The 24,291-nt window shown below is 30.9% G+C and overlaps 1 protein-coding gene across 16 annotated transcripts in view; it reads left to right on the top strand.

Moving 5' to 3' along the window:
- LOC145266346 (ankyrin repeat domain-containing protein 17-like) overlaps positions 1 to 24,291 on the top strand; it is a 331,800-nt gene that overhangs the window by 219,326 nt on the left and 88,183 nt on the right. For all 16 annotated transcript variants that reach the window (XM_080121948.1, XM_080121947.1, XM_080121940.1 and 13 more), the window contains 4 exons: positions 1,760 to 1,847; positions 2,090 to 2,217; positions 7,873 to 8,028; positions 11,237 to 11,333. In XM_080121948.1, the coding sequence (XP_079978074.1) occupies positions 1,760 to 1,847; positions 2,090 to 2,217; positions 7,873 to 8,028; positions 11,237 to 11,333 (469 nt within the window). The remainder of the gene's footprint in view (positions 1 to 1,759; positions 1,848 to 2,089; positions 2,218 to 7,872; positions 8,029 to 11,236; positions 11,334 to 24,291) is intronic.

Below are 24,291 nucleotides of genomic sequence, written 5' to 3'. Positions count from 1 at the left end.
TACATACATTTAAACAGACAGGGGAGATTGATATTATAAATGACTTTTTGTCTCCTTCCTGGCACATGTGCACTGTCTTTTTTTTTTTTTTTAATCTTAGTTGAAGGCTCTCAAACTAAGCCAAACAAATAATCTGAAAAAGTTTGACTTGTTATCAGTTCAATTAATCTGATGATTTAAAAAAAAATTAACTTATTCAAAAACTTATGTGTGTGTGTTTTTTTTTTTTGGGGTGGGGGGGGGGTTACCAAGGTATCTTGCTAATATTAACCCATTAGGTCCCACTGTCCTATAAAAAGACCACCATATAATTAGTCCCTGATGAAGAAGGGATTGAACCTAATAATTCACTCCCGTTCATCCATTCACATTTCTCAATAACAATGCCTTGGATTTTTAAAAAAATTTGCACAAACATTAGTCATGGTGAAAATAAATTTTTGCCAGATTTTCTGAGATAATTCGGGTTGCCCTCCTAGGAACCATTATAGGAGTAAAATTGTCCCCAAATCGTTCATCCATTTATTTGTTCACACTTCTCTCAATGACTAACCCTTGGATGTTTAAAAACTTTGCACAAACATTAGTCGTTGTTTCTTTCTAAAAACTTTAAGATAATATATAATAGTATCGATAACGGCATAATCATTCTTCAGAAAGGCTAAAATTCATCGATAGCCATCAACTTCTCTCCCAGAGTGATTGGAACTCTTGTAATTCTTGCGAAATTTCGTAAAATGTGATTGGTTCAATGGTGTATTAACTTGTATAAATGAGTCTTGCAATAAGAAGTCACTAACTTATTGCAACTCTTCATATGAACTGCTTTGCTTCTTATCGTGATGTGTAAATTTTATCTTGAATGTATAAACTCTTGCTTTCTAAAATATATCACACGTACCCACTGTCCTGTTTATAAGAGGGTCAATATTTCACTTTCTAAATAAAATAACTTTTCTTTTAAATTTGGATTCTAACTCATTTCGAGTCTTTACAGTTTCAACTCGATAGTGAAAAATTTAAATGCCCTGAAACTTGACGGGTTAAGCTCACCATAATCTTTTTTTCTTTCAAAATTGAACTGTTTTTATATTCATAGAAAAAATACTTTATGTTTATGCAGAGAACTTGGGTGCTTTTCTTTTTTTTTTATTTTATTTTATTTATTTATTTTTTTATTTTTATTTTTTTTATAGATAAATTAAAGTTTTATGTCTTTTTTATTCAATTGTCAGGTGAAAGTAAAGAATAGTTAGTAAACACCCTCCTCTCTCCATGTTGAAAATGTTTCAGCACGGTAACTTCTCTGTATAAGTACCCAATATTGTATGCCTCAAGTTGAAAAACATTAATATTTAAAAAAATAAATAAATAATAATTTCCTGTCACTAACTTGAAATAAACTTGCCTCCCCTCTCTCTCTCTCTCTCTCTCCATGGGGGTAAAAAAATGATTGACACCATCAGATTTGTATTATTTGACTTTGTTTTTATCTTCAACATTATTCTCGCAACATTTCGGCCGATGTAACCTCCTTTTTTAGATGTCTCTTGCCAAACTCTGGAATCTTTCTGTCGAATTCAGGAAAGATGTTTGTTCGATATCACTAACAAATATGTTTTAATCAAAATTTTGTGAATTTTATCCTGTACGTTTCCATGATAACGGTACATCAACAAAAAAACCTTTGTGCTTTTCTTTGATTTTTGGTAGATTTGTTTATTTCTTATACTTGAATATCTCTTATTTTCTTTATTAGGAACATGAATCTGAAGGCGGACGTACACCTTTGATGAAAGCAGCAAGAGCTGGCCATCTCTGTACGGTCAAATTCTTGATAAATAAAGGTACATTTTGTTGCTTTTATACTCAGCTTAGGAGATGAAAACTTCTGGCTCTTTTAGTTTTTCAGTTGAAATTTGTCAAATTTGGAACTCAAATATCAGAACTTGCCTGTCTCCTATTTCGGATGTTTTTTGGCACAAATAATCGTTTTGTTTTTTTTTGTTTTTTTTTATTTATTTTTTTTATTTGGCCTTTTCTTTTTCTTTTTTTTTTTTTTCTCTCTCTCATTTTCTTTTCCTTGTAGGGGCCAATGTAAATCGCCAAACATCCACAAATGATCACACTGTACTTTCTCTGGCTTGTGCTGGTGGACATATTGAAGTAGTTGAACTGTTGTTAAACAGTGGCGCAGACCTTACTCACAGACTGAAAGTAAGTCTAACACCTTTTTTTCATATTTTTCTTGTTATTTTGTGTTTCTCCTGTTTCTTTCTTTCCTGTTTGTTTCTTTCTTTCCTGTTTGTTTCTTTCTTTCCTGTTTGTTTCTTTCTTTCCTGTTTGTTTCTTTCTTTCCTGTTTGTTTCTTTCTTTCCTGTTTGTTTCTTTCTTTCCTGTTTGTTTCTTTCTTTCCTGTTTGTTTCTTTCTTTCTTTCCTGTTTCTTTCTTTCTTTCCTGTTTCTTTCTTTCTTTCCTGTTTCTTTCTTTCTTTCATGTTTGTTTCTTTCCTGTTTGTTTGTTTCTTTCCTGTTTGTTTGTTTCTTTCCTGTTTGTTTGTTTCTTTCCTGTTTGTTTGTTTCTTTCCTGTTTGTTTGTTTCTTTCCTGTTTGTTTGTTTCTTTCCTGTTTGTTTGTTTCTTTCCTGTTTGTTTGTTTCTTTCCTGTTTGTTTGTTTCTTTCCTGTTTGTTTGTTTCTTTCCTGTTTGTTTGTTTCTTTCCTGTTTGTTTGTTTCTTTCCTGTTTGTTTGTTTCTTTCCTGTTTGTTTGTTTCTTTCCTGTTTGTTTGTTTCTTTCCTGTTTGTTTGTTTCTTTCCTGTTTGTTTGTTTCTTTCCTGTTTGTTTGTTTCTTTCCTTTTTGTTTGTTTCTTTCCTTTTTGTTTGTTTCTTTCCTGTTTGTTTGTTTCTTTCCTGTTTGTTTGTTTCTTTCCTGTTTGTTTGTTTGTTTCTTTCCTGTTTGTTTGTTTGTTTCTTTCCTGTTTGTTTGTTTGTTTCTTTCCTGTTTGTTTGTTTCTTTCCTGTTTGTTTGTTTCTTTCCTGTTTGTTTGTTTCTTTCCTGTTTGTTTCTTTCTTTCCTGTTTGTTTCTTTCTTTCCTGTTTGTTTCTTTCTTTCCTGTTTGTTTCTTTCTTTCCTGTTTGTTTCTTTCTTTCCTGTTTGTTTCTTTCTTTCCTGTTTGTTTCTTTCTTTCCTGTTTGTTTCTTTCTTTTCTGTTTGTTTCTTTCTTTCCTGTTTGTTTCTTTCTTTTCTGTTTGTTTCTTTCTTTTCTGTTTGTTTCTTTCTTTTCTGTTTGTTTCTTTCTTTCCTGTTTGTTTCTTTCTTTTCAGTTTTTTACTCTTCACATTTTTTCATCCCCCCCCCTTTACCATTTTGTTATTTCTTTTCATTTTTAATGTTTTTTTTTTTTCTTTTGGGTTTTTGTTTTTCTTCTATTCACTTTTTTTTTATTAGAATTGCTCTATGCATTGTTAAAAAAGTATTGGGGTAATTTCTAAATCACGTAGCACATGAGGATCAACATGTATAAACAAGCGCATGAAAACAACGATTAGGATAAATTCCATACAGTCAAACAAATGGTTTGATGACCGCATAAAACACAACAAAAAATAATTGCAAATAAAATAAGATTTATCAAGTTATAAAATTTGATCGTATTTGTTAATGTTGAAGAGTTCTTAAAATCCAGGGGAGGTAACTGCAGCCTGTGATTTTTGACAAGATATTAGAATTTGCCATTTAAAAATAGAAAATAGCAGATTTCTATTTTTTGTAATTTTTGCTAATTTCAATATGACACGTGAGCATGTAATTGTGATTTTTCGTAGAATGCAATTTTGGAAACCAAATTATTAATGTTGGGATAATTAATTGGAATCTGAACTTTCGGGAATATCAGAATCAAAAAAATTTGTTTATTTTCCGATACCAAAAATGATTCCTTTAATTGTCCTTTCCTTTATTTGATTTTATTTTTTAAAAATTCTTTCACTATTAGTACTAATGATAAAATATATTGATTTTAAACTACCAGTAAAATGATAAAATATATGTATTGATTTTAAACTACCAGTAAAACTAAAATCTATAGATCACCCCCCACCGCACAAGTGTTTTAATGTTTGAGCAGATATCTGCACATTTAACACCTGTTTTTGCAGTATTCAGAAAAAAAAAACTTTATAATTAAATATTTAGAGAATTATAAAAAAATGGAATCTGGGAAAAATATTGGAATCTTCCTATCACTACGTATTATAGCTGTCCATAGCCCTTGAGCCCCTGGAGGGGCATAGGCCACTACAACTTTTTTGTTGATGTTTTTGTAGCAAGGAGTTCTTTTTACAGAGTGAGGGTGCTGGCCCCATGCCCAACCTTCCCAGAAGGTACATACAGCGCCTAGCTTTCCCAAAATGGCCAGGTTCAACGTTGCTTAACTTTGGTGATCTGGCGAGAACCGGTGTGTCAACGTGATTGTGCCGTACGAATTATACTGTACAAGCACCAAATTCTTTCCTCGGGACATGCCCACAAACTCTCTTACATGAATGTTGGAATGCACACATTTCAAATTAATATCAAGTAACATAAAGTAACTTATGAATAAGTTATGGCTTGGAAAATGATACAATAGTAAGTAAAACCTGTGACTGTTGTTTCCAAAATGCCTGCTTTTTAAGTAAGAGGCAATATAAGGAATAATTCTAGAATTTCCATTATCCATTATAAGAGTTTGGGTGCCAGTGAAAGCTGTGCGTTTTTTGTGTGTGTATGTCCCGGAACCTGATCACAATTATGGTACTTTAAAGTTAAATACCTGTACCTGATTTTTTTATGCATGCAACTGGACAATACCTCATCCTTCTTAACAATAGATTCTTGTGCTTCATGATAGTAAGAGCCTCTTTATGGATGGAGAGCAGCCATTAACATCAGTGTTGACACAAGGCGTCCAACCCCAGTAACTGGAAACAAGATGTTAAATTATGCGGTAGTACTAGTAGTGTGTGTATGTGTATATATATATATATATATATATATATATATATATATATATATATATATATATATATTTCTGTGGAAATATATATATATATATATTTCTGTGGAAATATATATATATATATTTCTGTGGAAATATATATATATATATTTCTGTGGAAATATATATATATATATTTCTGTGGAAATATATATATATATATTTCTGTGGAAATATATATATATATATTTCTGTGGAAATATATATATATATATTTCTGTGGAAATATATATATATATATATATATATTTCTGTGGAAATATATATATATATATATATATATTTCTGTGGAAATATATATATATATATATATATATTTCTGTGGAAATATATATATATATATATATATTTCTGTGGAAATATATATATATATATATATTTCTGTGGAAATATATATATATATATATATTTCTGTGGAAATATATATATATATATATATTTCTGTGGAAATATATATATATATATTTCTGTGGAAATATATATATATATATATTTCTGTGGAAATATATATATATATATATATTTCTGTGGAAATATATATATATATATATTTCTGTGGAAATATATATATATATATATTTCTGTGGAAATATATATATATATATATATATATATATATATATATATTTCTGTGGAAATATATATATATATATATATATATATATATATATATTTCTGTGGAAATATATATATATATATATATATATATATATTTCTGTGGAAATATATATATATATATATATATATATATATATATTTCTGTGGAAATATATATATATATATATATTTCTGTGGAAATATATATATATATATATATTTCTGTGGAAATATATATATATATATATTTCTGTGGAAATATATATATATATATTTCTGTGGAAATATATATATATATATTTCTGTGGAAATATATATATATATATATTTCTGTGGAAATATATATATATATATATATATATATATATATATATATATATATATATTTCTGTGGAAATATATATATATATATATATATATATATATATTTCTGTGGAAATATATATATATATATATATATATATATATATATTTCTGTGGAAATATATATATATATATATATATATATATATATATATATATATTTCTGTGGAAATATATATATATATATATATATATATATTTCTGTGGAAATATATATATATATATATATATATATATTTCTGTGGAAATATATATATATATATATTTCTGTGGAAATATATATATATATATATTTCTGTGGAAATATATATATATATATATATATATATATATTTCTGTGGAAATATATTTTATTATATATCAATCCTTATACAAGAAGCTCAATGTGATTACAGAGCAATATCTATAGAATAAATGACAAAAATTTGTATTCCAAAGATACTGTCAAGAATTGTATTTATCGACTTATTTAAAGGAATAAATTATAAGATGGTCAACATCATGAATTTTAGAATATAAATTTTTGTCATTTATTATATATATATATATATATAAGTAAATTTTTGGTACAACAAAATGGAAGGAGAAATTTCAGAGGAAACATAATTTAATTTAAATACCAAAAAACAAGAAATGGGCAGGTGAAATTAAAATTTCCTTAAGGCCTTATCGTCTGACCCTCTAAGAGGAAACGTCAGAATGATAAATTAAAAACTAAGAAAACGAATGAGGGAAGAGGGGAATTTTGGTTTCAGTTAGAAGAACAGTGAAAAAAAAAAAAAAAAAAAAAATTCTCACTGTTCAGGTGGTTTTAAATCAATGAATATCTCCAACTGATGTTTCAGAATCTTTTGTCTACACAGGCTAGGTCGAGAGTTGTTAATAACTAACGCCTCAATGATATTGAGATGATAGTTCGACCTAGCACTGTATAAAACAGAAAACCACCCATCGGAATATTGATCGGCACACCTATTTATACTCAACAAGTGATTGCCAATGGCGGACTCATGAGCTTGGGAGTGCCCGGATGTTCTCGAAACCTGGTGTAGTCGAATATCCCGAGGGATATGTTGGGATATTATATATATATAAGGCAAAGCTATCTGGTGTTACCCAAGGCCATAAATTTTTAAATAGTGGTAAGTTCCTCTTCTCCAGGAAAAACAAAACCTTTTATATGTAAGGAATGAAAAAATAAAACTTGGGAGACCTTCAGAACGCTATTGAAGATGTCTCCAGAGCACTTCTAAAATTAAGTTTCCCACCGCTCTCCCTCTCATTTTTTTTTTTGATTTGCATACAAAAAAATTCTAGATTTGAAATTTAACCGTTTCAAATCATAAAATTTAAATTCCGATATATATATATAAGCATCAGTGTTTCTCCTCATAACGTCTTATATCCTTTGAATTCTTATTCTCTCTTGGAATAAATAATAGCGTTAGAATTCAAAACATTGGACACTTACAGACGCGTTTCTTCATTTTTATTTACTGTTTAATTTTTAAGTTTTTGTTGATATGTGTATATATACTGTGTGTATGTGCGTACTTATGTGTATATATTTAAAACTATACCTCCTCCTCCTTCTTCCTTTATTCCTATTCCATTCCTCTTTTCCCTGTGTATGCTCATACTTTCACTACACCGATGAAGACTGAATGATCGGTCGAAAATTATGTACCAGTAAAAAAAGTTTTATTTTTTTTTCATGATATTATTTTGAATTCCTGCATGTCACCAATTGAAAACGAATAAAGAAAAGTTATAAGCTTTTATACTTTTCGTATTCTTTTTTTTTTTTTACATTTCCATTTATATATATATATATATATATTCTCTAAACTAATTTTTTTTTTTTTCTTTTTCAGGATAGCTCCACTATGGTAATCGAAGCTGCTAAAGGAGGTCATACTTCAGTTGTGAACTTATTGTTGGAGTTCCCAAATCGATTTTTACATCCAACCCCTGAGTTTGTACAACCAAGCCAACAACCACAACCACATGATGCCAATCACACCACTGAAGTAATTTTATTTACTTTTTATTTTATTTTATTTTCACTCTGAATTTGTTTGTCTTTTTAGTGTTTTTTTTTTCTTTTAAAATTAAAAAAAAAAAAAAAAATTTTTTTTAATTTCTGTAATTTTTTTTTTTTTTATATATATATATATTAAAAAAAAAAAAAAATTTTTTTTTTTTCCAATGGAGGAGTGAAAAACGTTCTATATTTGAACAATTAATGTATTTCTAAGAGTAATATTTTTTTGTGGCAACAGAATCGTGGTACGTTAAGAATGATAGTTTATAAGCGAAGGTATTTTAAGAGATATTGTGTTTAGTATTTGACAATAGATATTTCACAATTTGGATTGATATTAGAACACAGAAAAATAAGGGTGCAACTATACTATAATGACGAAATTCAAAATTTTAAATATTCAATTTTGAGGCAAATCAACGGTCTCTATTGTCATGTTACAGTAATGAATATATCCAAAAATAATGAAAAACAATAAGATAAAAAAAAAAAAAAAATTATTAAAGAGAACATTTTTTTACAAAAACTAGTGAAAATGTTTGGCTTAAAAACACCGGAGAGTTCCAAGAGGAGGAAAGTGTAACTATTGCTAATTTTTTACTAAATTGTGTGGTAACAATCATAAATAGGAGTTACTTGCCTTGTTATGTTACATGCTCCCCAAAGAAATATGGGGAGGATTTTTATGATGAAAATGGAAAACTTTCTTTTTTTTTTTTTTTTTTTTTTTTTTTTTTTAAATAATGCGGTAATATTTAAGTACTTCTGACATGCCAATTAAATTGATATCATTGCTTTTAGTTGAATTTCTCATAGAAGAGATGTTGCAAGTTTCTCTGCTTTATCATTATTTTCATGGTAAGTGCTCGACTGAGCTCCAATCTATGGTCCCCCTCCTCGCCTCTATCAATAATCCCCCCCCCACTCTTTATCTGTGCCTAAACCTAAACGTAGATTCCATCAACAAAGCTTCTTTCTTAGAACTGCACACCTGTGGAACTGTCTTCTGTTTTCCTGCTTTCCAGCTGACTACAATATAGTTATCTTCAAGTCCAACGTAAATAAGTTCTTGATGAGCTGTTCCACTTAAGTTAAAAAATTTACCGAATTTCCATTACTTATTGTCCAATTTTACTACTGTACACTCTTTAACCCTTATCGCCGAGTGGCCTCTGGTGATGTCTATGTAAAAAAAAAAAAAAAAAAAAAAAAAAAATTTAAGTCAGATACCATTCTTAGTCCTTTATTTATTATTTTAATCGAATTTCATTATTACAGTGTAGTTGGACCAAAATAAGTTCCTAAGCTTGAGGGGAGTGTTCTGTATTTATTGATAGTTTATAATATAATGGAATAACTAAATAAAACTGTATTTTTGAGATAAGCATTGATTTACATGATTTGGATACTTTGGACTACTGTTCTCATCTTGAGTGTTATTTTCACATTTCAGTCGATGTAACCTCCGACCTTTTTCAGGTGTATCTTGTTGAATTCTGTAAAGCCGCACAGAATTTTGAAATCATCCCTTTATTTAGTTCACAGGGATAGCATGCTCTCAAGGACCTGTGGTGCAGTGGATAGAGTACTTGGTAAAATTCAGTTGTAAAAGTTACACTCCTTAAAATTGAAGGTTCAATCCTCATTGTGGGCAACCCAAAAATACAATTGAAAATTACGATTTCTGCCCAGTCATGGCTGATAAAAAAAGAGCATGCTACTTCTGTGGGTTAAACGGTTCCATTTGAAATTCTGTGCAGATTACCAAGTAAATAATAGTAGTAAATAATATATCTATATAATATATTTAGTAAATAATATATCTATATAAAATATTTAGTAAATAATATATCTATATAAAATATTTAGTAAATAATATATCTATATAAAATATTTAGTAAATAATATATCTATATAAAATATTTAGTAAATAATATATCTATATAAAATATTTAGTAAATAATATATCTATATAAAATATTTAGTAAATAATATATCTATATAAAATATTTAGTAAATAATATATCTATATAAAATATTTAGTAAATAATATATCTATATAAAAATATTTAGTAAATAATATATCTATATAAAATATTTAGTAAATAATATATCTATATAAAAATATTTAGTAAATAATATATCTATATAAAATATTTAGTAAATAATATATCTATATAAAAATATTTAGTAAATAATATATCTATATAAAAATATTTAGTAAATAATATATCTATATAAAAATATTTAGTAAATAATATATCTATATAAAAATATTTAGTAAATAATATATCTATATAAAAATATTTAGTAAATAATATATCTATATAAAAATATTTAGTAAATAATATATCTATATAAAAATATTTAGTAAATAATATATCTATATAAAAATATTTAGTAAATAATATATCTATATAAAAATATTTAGTAAATAATATATCTATATAAAAATATTTAGTAAATAATATATCTATATAAAAATATTTAGTAAATAATATATCTATATAAAAATATTTAGTAAATAATATATCTATATAAAAATATTTAATAAATAATATATCTATATAAAAATATTTAGTAAATAATATATCTATATAAAAATATTTAGTAAATAATATATCTATATAAAATAGTCACATTGTCTGTTTGTGAGAAAAGCCTCTACCAAACTACTGTCAATTTTTTGTTGAAAGACTTGAAACTTAATATACCGGGAAGAGATTTGGATCTGTGGAACAAATTTAATTTGGTTTTTAATTGGTAAAACTAGCTACTAAGTCAAAATGAGAAAGAAAAAAAAAAACGGAACTTGGCAAACGTAAGCCGACTAAACCTTATTTCAGCGCATGCACAAATATACATTTGTATAATTAGTTTTTATGTGCATGTAGATTTAGATCAGATAAGTAATTCGAAGAATCCAAAACTATACAAAAACTCTATAGTCCAAGGTGTCCAAATTTTGCACATTTCTTTTTTTTATTTTATTTTTTTCGAAATTTGTGATAATTTATATTGACTTGTACGTATAAGTTTTTATGTGTATGGATTTAGCTAAGTAGTCGTTCGAAGAATCCAAAAATGTACGTAAGCTCTATAGTCCTATGGTGTCCAAGTTTAGTGTCGCACGTTATTTTTTAATATTGACTTGTATGTAAATAATTAAAATATTTTTGTCTTTTTTTCTTTAGCACCGTGTTCCTGTACATGGTCTTGGCAATATTGTTCCACCCAACGATCCAGATTCTGGCAATGTGAATACAAGCAGCTATGTCCAGTGTCATTCAGGTAGCCTTTTTGAATGATCTGCACCTCCTTCTCCCTCTCCTGTTACTCTTCCTTCTCACATATTTGTGTTATTATTATTATTTATTTTGCATTCATGCCTACCAAACAAAACACAGCCTCTAAATCGTAACTAGGAAAACATTGAAACTATAGACAAATCAAATTCTCCTAACTCGACCCTTCAGATTTTTAAGTTTATTTTAATATAGAAATGTTTCGAAGTATACACTTATTGGGTCATAGCTGAGTTTCATGCGAGTTTGGAATCGGCAGTGAACAAATAGTTATTTCATATGTCAACATAGATCATACTATTTTATTACCTATACTGCCTTCTCTGATTTCTGCAGGTCTGCTGGCACCCTTTTGTCCCCAATACCCGTCAGGATGCATTGTAGGATTATTCCCTTCCTCAACCAATTTCTTTTAAATAGAAGACTTTCTTTGTTTGTCCACTTGGTGCACTGCAATGCAAGAGAGTTCATCAAAGCAAATAGCTTCACGATCATTATTTCGCATTCATGCCTACCGAACAAAACACATCCTCAAAATTGTAGCTAGGAAAACATTTTACAAAACTAGACAAATCAAATTCACCTATGTAACTCGACCTTCTAGTCTTTTTTTTTTTTTTTTTTTTTTTTTAGATTTAATTCTTATATAGAAATGCTTCGAAGAACACCAGGGTTCACACAACCTTTTGGATATAAATTCAAATTGTAATAAGATCTAGTGTTAGCCCCAAAACGGAGTCCCTTGATAATTAGCCAAAGTAAAATAATTGAAAAGGCGTTGCATTTTTACTTTTGCCTTAAAAAAAAAAACTTATTTTCGTTTATTACCTTGAAAAATCCTTAAAAATATGGGAAATGTCTTGAAAAGGCCTTGAAAATCATATTCTTTATGTCCAATTGAAATTTGTCTTGCAATATTAAAAATATAATCAAAATAAATATTAAATTATTTTTTTAGTAATAATACCATTTAAACTATTTTTTAAATATTGAAAATAATTATTGTGTATACAAGAGCTACTTTTATTTATTATGAAACTATCTGTTTTCCATATATTAACATCGGGTAGTTTTGTGCTAAAGGGATATAAGTCTTGCATACACAATACCGGAAATTTAAAAGTAAAAATAACACAGCGTAGACTAATCTACAATGAGGAAAATAACATTTAATCGCACTTGGTTGGCCAAATATAAGTGGGTCAGAGAATGTAAATATGATTGTCGATGGGCATATTGTTTTCTATGTAAATGAAAATGATTTTTCCTGTTGTCAGTTAAGTTTTTTGGTTTCTTATATCGTTCATATATTAAATTTTGTTTTGAAAACTTCAATTTTGTTTGGAGAAGGACTTGAAAACCTTGAAACTGGCTATTGAAAATCAGTACAACCCCTGTACACACTTGTTCGGTCATAACCGAGCTTCATGCAAGTTTCGAGTCGGCAGTGAACAAATAGTTATTCCATATTTCAACATAAATCATACTGACTATTATTACCTACACTGCCTTCATTTCCAGGTTTGCTGGCATCATTTCGTCCCCAATACCACAGTCGGGATGCACAGCAAGATCGTTACCTTCAATCAGTCTCTTTTAAGGAGAAAACTTTGTTCGCCTGTGTGACACACTGCAATACAAGAAAATTCATCCACAAAGCAATAACCCCAGAATCACTCCAAGATTGGCTAAAACTCCTATGATGCCGGCTGAGGACGTAGTTATACACTATCAAATCTAATGTTGACCCTAGCTCCAGTCTATAGTGTTTGGTCCTGGGACTGGCTGCCTATCACTTTTTATTTGGGCTACTGCGGACCATGTTTGACCATGTATGGGAGGAACTAACTTGACCGAAACTAAACTATCCACACCCATTAACAATTTTTTTTAGTACATTTTCATCCCAAACAAGGCACAGCGCTACTTTGGCACATAATCTGCAGGGATACTATGTAGGGGAGTTGAACAGCAAGATGTCACTTTACATTACACTTCTGCATGTCAGTACAGTTAAGGAAACAGGAACCCGGGAAGGAATTCCAAAGTCTAGCAGTCCTAGGGAAGAAACTATTACAGTAGAAGGCTTTCTGGCATCTGGGGATCTCTACTGTATAAGGGTGAGATATAATAATAGATTAATCAAATCTTTTTTATCTTTCCTTTCTTTAAAAATACCTGATCATAGAAGCACTAATTTGTTATAGTTCTTTAGCCTTTTTAAGATTCAAGTGTAGTATCTGTTATCAGCATCTCGGTGACATCAAGATGTTTTACTGTCAACAAAACTATTACATGTATAAAAGAAAATATGACAATGCCAATTTAAAAAATGTATATTACAGAATATTAATTTATTAACTGTTTAAAAATTAAAGTACCTATGACTGTTGATAGAATATAAATTTGTAGATTACTATAGATACAGCATTTCAAAATAGTGTAGATTTAAAGAAGCATAAGCTGTCTGTTTTGATATAGTTAGGATAGGTAGAGAAAACTTTTGCGTTTATTCATTTGTGTGTGTGTGTGTGTGTGTGTGTGCATATATATATATATATTAGTCCTCCGCATACAGTCTTGTTTCGTTGTATCACAACTCCTCAGTAAAGCTAGACAAGCACCTTTCCCAAGCCGAGGATTGAATCTAGAACCATTGCATTGTAGTTGGCAGTTCTACACATCGACCCACAAATGATCTCAACAAATGTCCATTTCAAACAAACATTTGTCCATCACTTTCATAGTGCTCAAACCGCTTGTCTTTGTTTACAAACAGAGAGCCTCGCATTTACAGCCAATTAAGTAGTGGGTGAGATTATTAAGATAGTGCTCTACCCAGGGGGGGGGGGCTTTTATATATATATATATATATATATATATATATATATATATATATATATATATATATATATATAAACTAGCTTCAATCCACCCTGCAAGAATCAAATACTAGTCCACCTACAATTGTCAATTTCTCTTATTCTCTATCAGTGCTTGAAGCTAACTGAAAATTCCATGAGCAAAGTTTTTTTCCTAGAACTGTCTGTGGAACATAATACCATGGGACTACTTCCTAGCATCGTTTTCAAGTCTAATGTAAATAAGTTCTTAAGCTGTCCTCTTAAATAATCAAACAATACCAGAGTTCCCTTACCAATCATCAGTGTTGTCTGACAGTCTACCAAACACTCATTAACCTTTATCCTTGAATGTCCCTTAGACCTTAATAATTTGTGATGCGCTAGTAATTAAAAAAAAAAAAAACTCTCACCGTTGGTGACGGGTATCATAGCGTAGAGGTAAAAATTTCTAAACCAGATTGTCACAGTGAAAAGTGATCTGATTGTTGGGTTTAAATGTCAAGATAAAACAATTACCACATCTAGCTACACTGAAGACTCGTACTATTGCAAAACAGCTGTCTATGGAGAGTACAAACACACACATTAGTGTTTGGACAATTAATCGGAATTGGGAATAGAAAATATTGTAACTTTTTAATGTAGCGGATCGGAAAAACTTGAACCTATTTTCTGATGCCAAAAAATGATTATTTAATACTTTTTTTTTTCTTTTTTTTTTTTTTTTTTTAACTTAATTTTCAATTGCTGATTTTGATAGCTCGGGAATCTGTAATTGTATCGGAATCGGGGGGAAAATATTGGAATGGTCCCATCACTAATAAATATATATATAAAGAAACCAATCAAGTTTTAACGAGGTTAATAGAGTGCTCAATACTATAGTAGGGCAAGATATACGTTTTGTTTTACATAAGCATTAATAAGTTGTTACACATTCATGAGCATGTTTTGGTCAGCCAGTAACAAATAACTAGAGACGTCTTCAGGCGATATTGCTTATACAAAAGCTTGTCCGTGATGAAAATTATTCATGGATTCAACAATCACAAAAAATAAAATTTATCAGGAAGTCGCAACGTGTCATCTATATATTAATACGATAGTGTGTGTATTATTTTCTGTGTCATGCTTACATCCAGGTCGTTTATGTACTCCCATTTCTTGTAATAAATAATTTTACCAAGAATTCCTCATAAGTTTTGGTTTTGGTTTCGATTAAAGTTAATGGCACTCCGATAATCTATTTTTTATAAATAATTTTATCAATAATTCTTAAGTCTTGGGTTCGGTTTCAATTTTAGCTGATGGCACCTTAGTAATCAATTTTGTTTTATGAATAATTTTATCAAGAATTCATAAGTTTTGGTTCCGTTTCGATTATAGTCCTAAAGATATATTTTTATTTTATTTTTGAAATCGCAACTTTATAACATAAAAATCGATAGAGCATTAACTCTATAATCATATATACGAAAACTGCAAGAATTAAAATATCATATTTAAGCATATTTTACGACCTGGCTACGCCGGGCGTCTCTGCTAGCTTGGATAAATACTTTTGCAGTTTTAACAAAAAAGCTACAATAATATCAGAGCGTCTCCATTTACACTGAACATCTACAGAATGCCAACATCAATATATTACATTATGAGTCTCCTGTGCAATTTCCACAGGTCCTGCTAGTTAAGAATAAATAAGTCTTTGATATAAGTGAAGAAGATGGAAAAAGGTGGGGGTAGGTTTGTATCGAAAAAGAAAGCAGAAAAAGCATAGAAAGGAAGGAAAAGATGGAAAGAGAAAGGCAAAAGAAAGAGTGCAAATAAAAACACTACCATCAGTAAATAAACGTAGATATAACAGACATTAAAAAAAAATACTAATAAAAATAAAATAGAACTAGAAAAATCCACCAAACTGTCTGATTTAAAAATTACCTTGATAAAAAACTATTAGAGTTGGACCAAAATACAAGATAAAGAATAAAAAAAAAAGGATAAAAATTGACACTTTAAAAAAAAATATATACTAGCAGGCTGCTCGGCATTGCCTGGTCATAAAATATAATTAAATATATTTTGTATTTTGATTAATCCAGATTTTATATTTATTATTATACTAGCTGGGGGTACCCGGCGATGCCTGGGTGTTTTTAGGTGTGTGTGTGGTTTTGGGTAAATCAAAACTCCGGGGATGGGTGGAAGTTAAAATAAACAAAAACGTTTTGGTAGGTGAGTATGAGGATCGAACCCGAACCCTTGAGGCAAAGTTGGAAATTAAAGTGTGAAAAAAAAAAAAACGTGCAACGCTAACCACTGGGCCACCGCGACATACAACAGAAAATGTTTGACTTTATTTATTTAAGTATTAAAAGCCGCAATAAAAGTTAACTCTGCTGCTTCTATTTGACCTAATTAATGAGGTCAAATAGAAGTCACGCAGTTAACTTGGGTTTGTTTACCCAACTTTGACTGTCCCCCCCCCCCCACACAGATGTTGGGGAAGAGGAAACCAGCTCCCCATTGTCCACATTGATTAGCAATTGTCTGATATAAGAGGAGTTTGTCCTCACATTGATCCAAGCTGATTGCTTCTGGACGTTTCCCGGCGCGATGCCGAGAACACTACCCGGTTTGAATTTAGTTTCACTTTATTTATACTAAAAAGCAAGACAAACAGGGGACAGAGCGAAATAGCGCAAATCTCATAAAAGTCGAAGTAAATAGATGTAGAGGCGACCCACGTTCCCAAATCGTAGATATTATTATCTAGGGGCTATATAAACAGTTGTAAGCGATCGTAACGACCCCGGGAGCATGTGCGAAAGAAGCCTTCGCGAGACATACATGAAATGGTCACACACATTTTGCCTTTTATATATATAGATTACTTTATATATATATAGATTGGACCCAATATGTAGTAATGATTTAAAAAGTTGGGGAGGAAAAAAAAAAAAGAACTTGTGTGCCACTACTGAGAATCAAAACCAAAACGTTTAGCTTACCATTTACTTTTTCCTTTGATGTTAATGCCTGACTTATGAAGACCTGTTTGCTGCAAGGTTAAAAATTAAAACCTGAACCAATAGCTATTTCATTATGCAAACTAAAGATGATCATCTCAAAAAGAAAACCGAAAAAAAAAACCCATGAAGAATTGATTAAAATGAATGTTTAAAAGAATATGCAAATTAGCTAGATCTTTTGCAGATGAATAATTCCACAACCCATGAACCAAAGTTGTATTTTCTTTTTAAATAAATAGAAAAAAAGTGTTTTTAATATGAATATCAATATACAAAAAAAAATACAAATTTATAGGTGTGTGTGTGTATATATATATATATATATATATATATATATATATATATATACGAGCAAACAGTTAATAAAACATGTTAAAAAACACTTCGAAATGTAGCAAAATGCGGCCGTTAATAAAAAATGTTAAAAAAACCCTTTGAAATGTAGCAAAATGCGGGATCGGATTTTGCATGCAAAAGTATTTGAAACAACGAGTAAGTCAAAGATCTTATTTGAAAACAAAAAAAGTGAAGCAGAGGGAATATGGTGAAGAAAAAGGTGATTACACATGAATGGATAGTCTGGTGGAAGATAAATAATCCAGTGACGGTAAAATCCAAATATATAACTTCAAGAAAGTTAATTAAATTTCCATTCTCGCTTGGTTTCAATAAAAAGCAGGGCAATGTTGGCAGCTGGTTTGGCTGCCCCATACCCAATGTTACAATTTTCAAAGAAAGAAAATTAAAATATATATATATATATATATATATATATATATATATATATATATATATATATATATATATATATATATATATAATATGTGTGTGTAACTTCAGATTTTTTAAAATTTCGGATTTTTTTTTTTTTTTTTTTTTTTTTTGATTTCTACCATTAACTTAGACTATTGTACTATAGACTGCGGCAAGAGTCTATCAGACATGTCTAGTGATTTATTTCATTCCCACCGCAGATGTGACACAAGGTCAGAAGGCGGGGAGAGTAAAGCCAACGACTATAAAGAAGCAATACCTTAGCCTAGCAAAATAATTTCCTGGATATTTCCTTTCAGCATTCCCTAGTGAGGGTGCTTCAGGCAGTAAGTAATGAATTTACCCCTCCTGAAACCCTGGGTGTACCTCTTAGGTACTACCCAAGTGAATACTTCATTCCAACAGGTAAAAAACCAGTAAACTGGCGTTGTTGGTGAGGACAGAAAGCAATAAGCTTACCCCTTTGTAAAAACCAGGAGGTAAAGCTTGGAAGGATGGACTATCCAGATATCACCCAGCCGGATATCTGATAAAAGGCCAGTAAAATGACTTTCGGGCTGATTATTGAGAACAAATTCTTGAATGATATTTCTACCCTAGTCTCCTTGCAAATACATCACCGAGAAGACCAACCCTTATACCATAAAAATAGTGAGTGGGTTGAGGACATGCATTGCATGAAGAGAAATGAGAATGAAACAATGTCTAATGTGAGTCTTCTTGGAAAGAGTTAAAATCTGGACAGTGCAGGGAAATATGTGAAAAACAGGAGACTGATGTGGCCACATTGAAAGAATGGATTAGAGTTCTTGGATCAATTGATGTAGAACAGTTAAAGTTATGGGTCTAGTTCATGGGAAAAGATTAAGGAAAACATGCAAGGAATTGATAAGGATAAACTTGGAAAAAAAAATAAAGATCTGTGACTAAGACTAAGCTTCTTTCCTTTCGTAATTCCAAGATACTTTTTCAACCACCAGTAGTTATGGCTAATAACACCTTACCTGAGGGCTCATCGTTCAAACTACTGAGCTTAACTTTCACAGGCAACATGAGTTGGAACAAATACATTTGAGCGCATTGCAAAGACTGATTCCCTCTACCATGCAGAAAATTAATCGCACCTGAGAGTATCCTGTAGATCTGCAAAGTCACCATTCGCATATAGTGGAGTAGTGGTTCCCTACCATTGTGCCGTGAAATGATTACTGGTGTGTCGCGAAGAAATAATAGCTAGAAGCCATTTAATTTTATTTTGTTTAATAAACACATTAAATTTCTTAATCATGATGACACCACTCAATTCAAAACCACTAAATTTCTGGAATTTAATTGGTAAGTCCTTTTTCATGGTTTATATTAGTGACAGGATGATAAATTGGAATATCAGTTGTTTTTCAAAGAATCGGGAATCTGCGATGAAGCTGAATAATTTAGACCGTATTTCGATATCTAGTCGGTACCAGGTTGGGGAGAAAAAGATAATTAGGTGGAAAGGTAGAAATTTTAATAAAAACGTTACACTTTTGTCTCAGGCAATGACGTTAAGCCCTACTGGCTATTATATAAATCTATGATAAATCAATGTTAACTTTATTTCCTCGTCTGAAAAGAATGCTTTAAAAAAATATATATAAGGTACTTATTCAGATTGGCACTTATGGTGGCAATTTGAAAGTAAAGAAAAGACAGAAAAGTCCGTATGATGTACGTACCAGCCACAGATTGAGGATGAAGTATCCCCCCCCCCCCAAGCAAATCAAATTTTAGGACTAAGCTAGTTGGTGTTTTCGTCGGCTATGATTAAATCCAATCTATACATCTATAAAAGTGAAATTTGTCTGTGTGTATGTACATTTCCCTACCAAACTACTTGTCAATTTTCGGTCTACCGACTTGAGATTTAACAAAAGGGGTATTGCAATTTGGGAAAATCTTATTAATTGGTTTTCGCCCAGAAATTTTGCTGTTAAGGGATCAAAGTTCAACGATTTGACCTTCGACAATTCTACCAATTTTGGGTCTAAACGCTTGAAATTTTAGATGTAGGTTACTTGGACATAGATCAAACTTTTTTGATTTGAGCCCAAAACAAATGTTATTAGGTCAAAGTTTTAAAATATTTGACCTCGGCGGTCTCTACCAAATTACTCAACCAATTTTTAGTGTAAACCTTTGAAATTTTACATAGTGTATTCAGACATTGGGCAAGCTTTTTAATCGGTTTTTGGTCGAAAATTTGGCTGCCCGGGGATTTTGGAATGTGACATCTTTGTTCTGTAATGAGTATGTACATCATACAGTTTTCTGTATTTTATTTACTTTTAATTGTCATCATAATCAGCAAATATAATTTCTTTTAGTTTTAAAAAGTTTAGCCGTAAAATGGGGATATCGTCTCTCCCCCCCCCCATTTTCACTTTTAATTTTTTTTTGCTTGCACATAAGGTAGGCAACTATTATGGTCTTCAATCAAAAGTATGAATTATCCTACTTTGCTGATTTTTACTTTTAGGCGATTGCTTAACGATCAATGTTATTAGTCATCTTGTTTAAACGAGTTAAAGATTTTTTTTTTTTTTTTTTTAAATTGATTTAAAAAAAAAAAATTAAAAAATAGATATGCTAGTCAGAACCAAATTTCATTTGTTAACTATAAATACTATTTGGGTCTGACCTTGAAAATCCAATAAACTAACCTTTTTATATTGGTATGAAAAAAATACTTTTATATATATATTATTGAATGCGACAGTTTTTGTCCCCACCCCCCTTTTCATTCATATATTACCACCAAAATGGTAATAGAACATGTTTTGCAATGCTGTATACATATATATATATATATATATATATATATATATCTATATATATATATATATATATACAAAGAAAAAACAAAGACGGCTATTTGAATGCCTAATGCTTAATACATATGTAAAGCGATGATGTGAAATTAATCCAAGTATTTTTTTTTTTTTTATATAATTTCACTTGTATGTATATGTATATATATATATATATACTAGATGTACCTGCTGTTGCCCAGTGTTAACTGTAACGTTAAATTCTTTTCAAAAAAAAAAAAAAAAAAAAAAACAATTGAAAGAAACTGAGACCTGTGCATGCGAGTATTATGTTTTTTTTCTAAGCAGTTCATTTCTTTCAAGTAAAAAAAGAGAAGATACTCAAGCTGAGATCAAAACCTAAAGATAGTGAATCAAGTACGACAACCAATTTGTTGAATATATAGGTTGAGAAGTCTCTCTACACACATTCTCACTTTTATGGAATATTAGTGGCCTGGCGAGTCTACAAGGGAGACAACCGGAGCAGCAAAACTGAAGCTGGCCTGCAGGACACTGTATATACAAATGTAGCCAAATTTGGGCATATTTTATTTTTTTAAAAATATAGGTCCTTTTTTACCAATTGTCAGTTTTAAGCATAAAATAGTATAATAATCTTTAAAAAGCCTGCAAATTTTCATGAAGTTTCATCCCATAGAACCAAAGATATGAGTATTTCAATATTCAATTTGGCTACCAGTATAGGTATATCCGTTTATTTATTTATATATATATATATATATATATAATATATATATGCACACACACACGCCACCTTTTTTTGACAATTTTGTAAGTTCGAAATCTCTGTGACTATTGATAAGAATTTTAAAAAGGAAGGCTCGTTGGAAAGATAATGACCTGAATTGTGTAGTGGGCTATGTGACAGTTATTCTTAAGGTCACACATTAAGGGGATCATCCAGAGCCTATTTTTGGCACTTTTTTACAGTTATAAACTGTTTCAATCATAATCATTTCTTTTCCTAGTTTTACATATAAATTACAAAAAAATCTGATATTCTCCCCAAATCACTGACCTTGATGGAGAGGGAAACTAAAACTCGCTGCTATGGTTTCAAATGATCTAAAATAACAGACTAGATCCAAATGTTTCTCATATGTTATATCTTCCCTCTTTGGTTTTCATACATAAAGTAAATTTCAGTGTATAAGGATTATTTGGAGATATTCATAATCGTACCATAATCATACCTTATTTCTAAAAAGAGGGGAGATATGACATATGAGAAATATTTGGAATTAAGTCTCCCCTGGCTGTTATTTCAGATTATTTGAAACCATAGCAGCAAGTTGTAGTTCTCCCTCCATCAAAGCCAGAGGTTTTTGGGTAAATAAGATATATATATATATATATGAGAGAGATGGGTACTTTTATAATTAGGCCTCCAGCTTATGTGTATGTTGTGAAAATTTAGTTGTGGTCACACGGGTACAAAAGTAATCCACATACAGGTCGTTAATGATTGATATGTGCTGTTTGGTTTGTATGATTTGTCTTTGGCCATTGCTATTGGTGGTAGAGAAGGTGTAGTTATTGAAGGAAACAAGTTTAGTCTTGGCAGCATTGAATGTGACCATCCGTTTTTCTCCCCATTCCACTACAGATTGGAGGTCATCCTCTAGTGTTTATGCCATTTCTTTAGATATGTGTTCATTTGTTTTTCTGTCGTGTCTGTTATAGAGCGTGGTGTCATCAGCATATATGAATATTAGGAATAATATAGGTCCAAGGATAGACCGCTGAGGCACTCCCACATTTATATCATATTGTTTAGATGTACGACCATCAAGAACAACCTGGATTTTTCTCTTATCCAAGAAAGGTTTAATTATGTTAAGTATTCTTCCAGCGATACCGTATGATCTGATTTTCTTGAAGACCTTCATGCCATACCCTGTCAAAAGCCTTAGATATATCTAGAGCTACTACTCTACCCTCCCCTACTTTGTCAAGTGAATGGTATATACGCTCAGCGATTACAGTTAGGATGTCTGCCGTGGAATTGGCTTGCCTAAATCTATATTATTGGTCGGTCATAAGTTTAGCATCTGTAAGGTGATGGACTAGAGCTGGTTAATTACGGATTCAAATATTTTGGCAAAAGGTGGGAAGAGGCTAATGGGGACGGTAATTTACTGGGTCAGTTCTTTCACCAGGTTTCTTGAAAACTGGTACCACAGAAGCAGTTTTCCAGCAGGCAGGAAAGCAAGATTCATGAAGGCATTTGTTGTAAAGTTTGGAGAGAACTGGAGCTACTTTGGCGGCGCACTTTTTTAATAGCACAGCCGGGATGAGATCAGGTCCACATGCTTTTGAAGTGTCAAGATTTTTTATGATAGCATGCACCTGAGAAGGAGTGATTTTCAAATCGTCAAGTATGGGGTCTGTCCGCAAAGGAAAGTCAGGGAAAGGGTGGTTAGCAGGGTCCAGTGTGGAGTTTGAGGCAAACCGACTGGCAAGCATGTTAGCCTTCTTGGTTGCTGAGCAAACAACTTCATGATTGTTGGATAGGATTGCCCATTATTTACTACACTGTTGTAGATTTTCCAGAATTCACGGGTTCCTAATTTCTGTGCTTCGATGCGTTTTTTGGTGGTTTCAGTAAATTCTCTCTTAGCTGTCACTATTTCTTTCTTACAGTTACTTCTGGCTTCTATATACTTCTGTCTGTTTGAACTGGACCTATGTTGGTTTTAAATCTGTGGTACGCGTGCTGCCTTTGCGCAATGGCAGCTGCACATGTGGAAGTAAACCATTGGGGAGAGTGGGGCTTGCTATAAAATTTCTGCGTGGGAACATGTGCTTCAATTGCTGTTTTGAACCATTCAGTGGTTTCATTTGCGCACTGTTCAGCAGGAAGTGAAAAGATATTTTGCGATGGGGTGTCTCTGATGAGATCCCTGATGGCTTCCCAGTCAGCGTTATTATCTCGTTGTTTTGAGCAATAGCGCTTTCATTTTGGCTCTAGAGTTTAGGGCGATTTCAACTATTATCATTACATGACCAGCATTCCCAAGTGGGCTGTGGGCATTCGTAACACAATGAGGAACTGTGGTCAGAAACAGATCTAAAAGTGATGCGTGTTGTTCTTGCTGGTCAGGGAAACGGGTTGGAAACGTAACTATCTGTGATAGGGAATGAGTTATAGAGAAGCTATGTATTATGCTACCAACTGCATCTAAGTAGAAAATCCAAGCCAGTTGTTGTGTTTGACATTGAAGTTTCCAAATACATGAACTTGTGCGCTAGTGTCGAGGGAAAGTGCTGTATCTATGCTGTCAGAGACTTCGTTTATTAAGGTACAGTTCTGGGTCGAGGGAGAGCGGTAGAGAAGATACTTATATTATGTTGGATAGCACATAAAGGCTTGATCGTCCGATACTAATTTTCTTTCTCTTGTCAAG

This window comes from Euprymna scolopes, chromosome 41 (assembly GCF_053919585.1).
Source record: "Euprymna scolopes isolate OS-2025 chromosome 41, ASM5391958v1, whole genome shotgun sequence".
Lineage (NCBI taxonomy): Eukaryota > Metazoa > Mollusca > Cephalopoda > Sepiida > Sepiolidae > Euprymna > Euprymna scolopes.
This window is presented reverse-complemented; position numbering and strand designations above follow the sequence as displayed.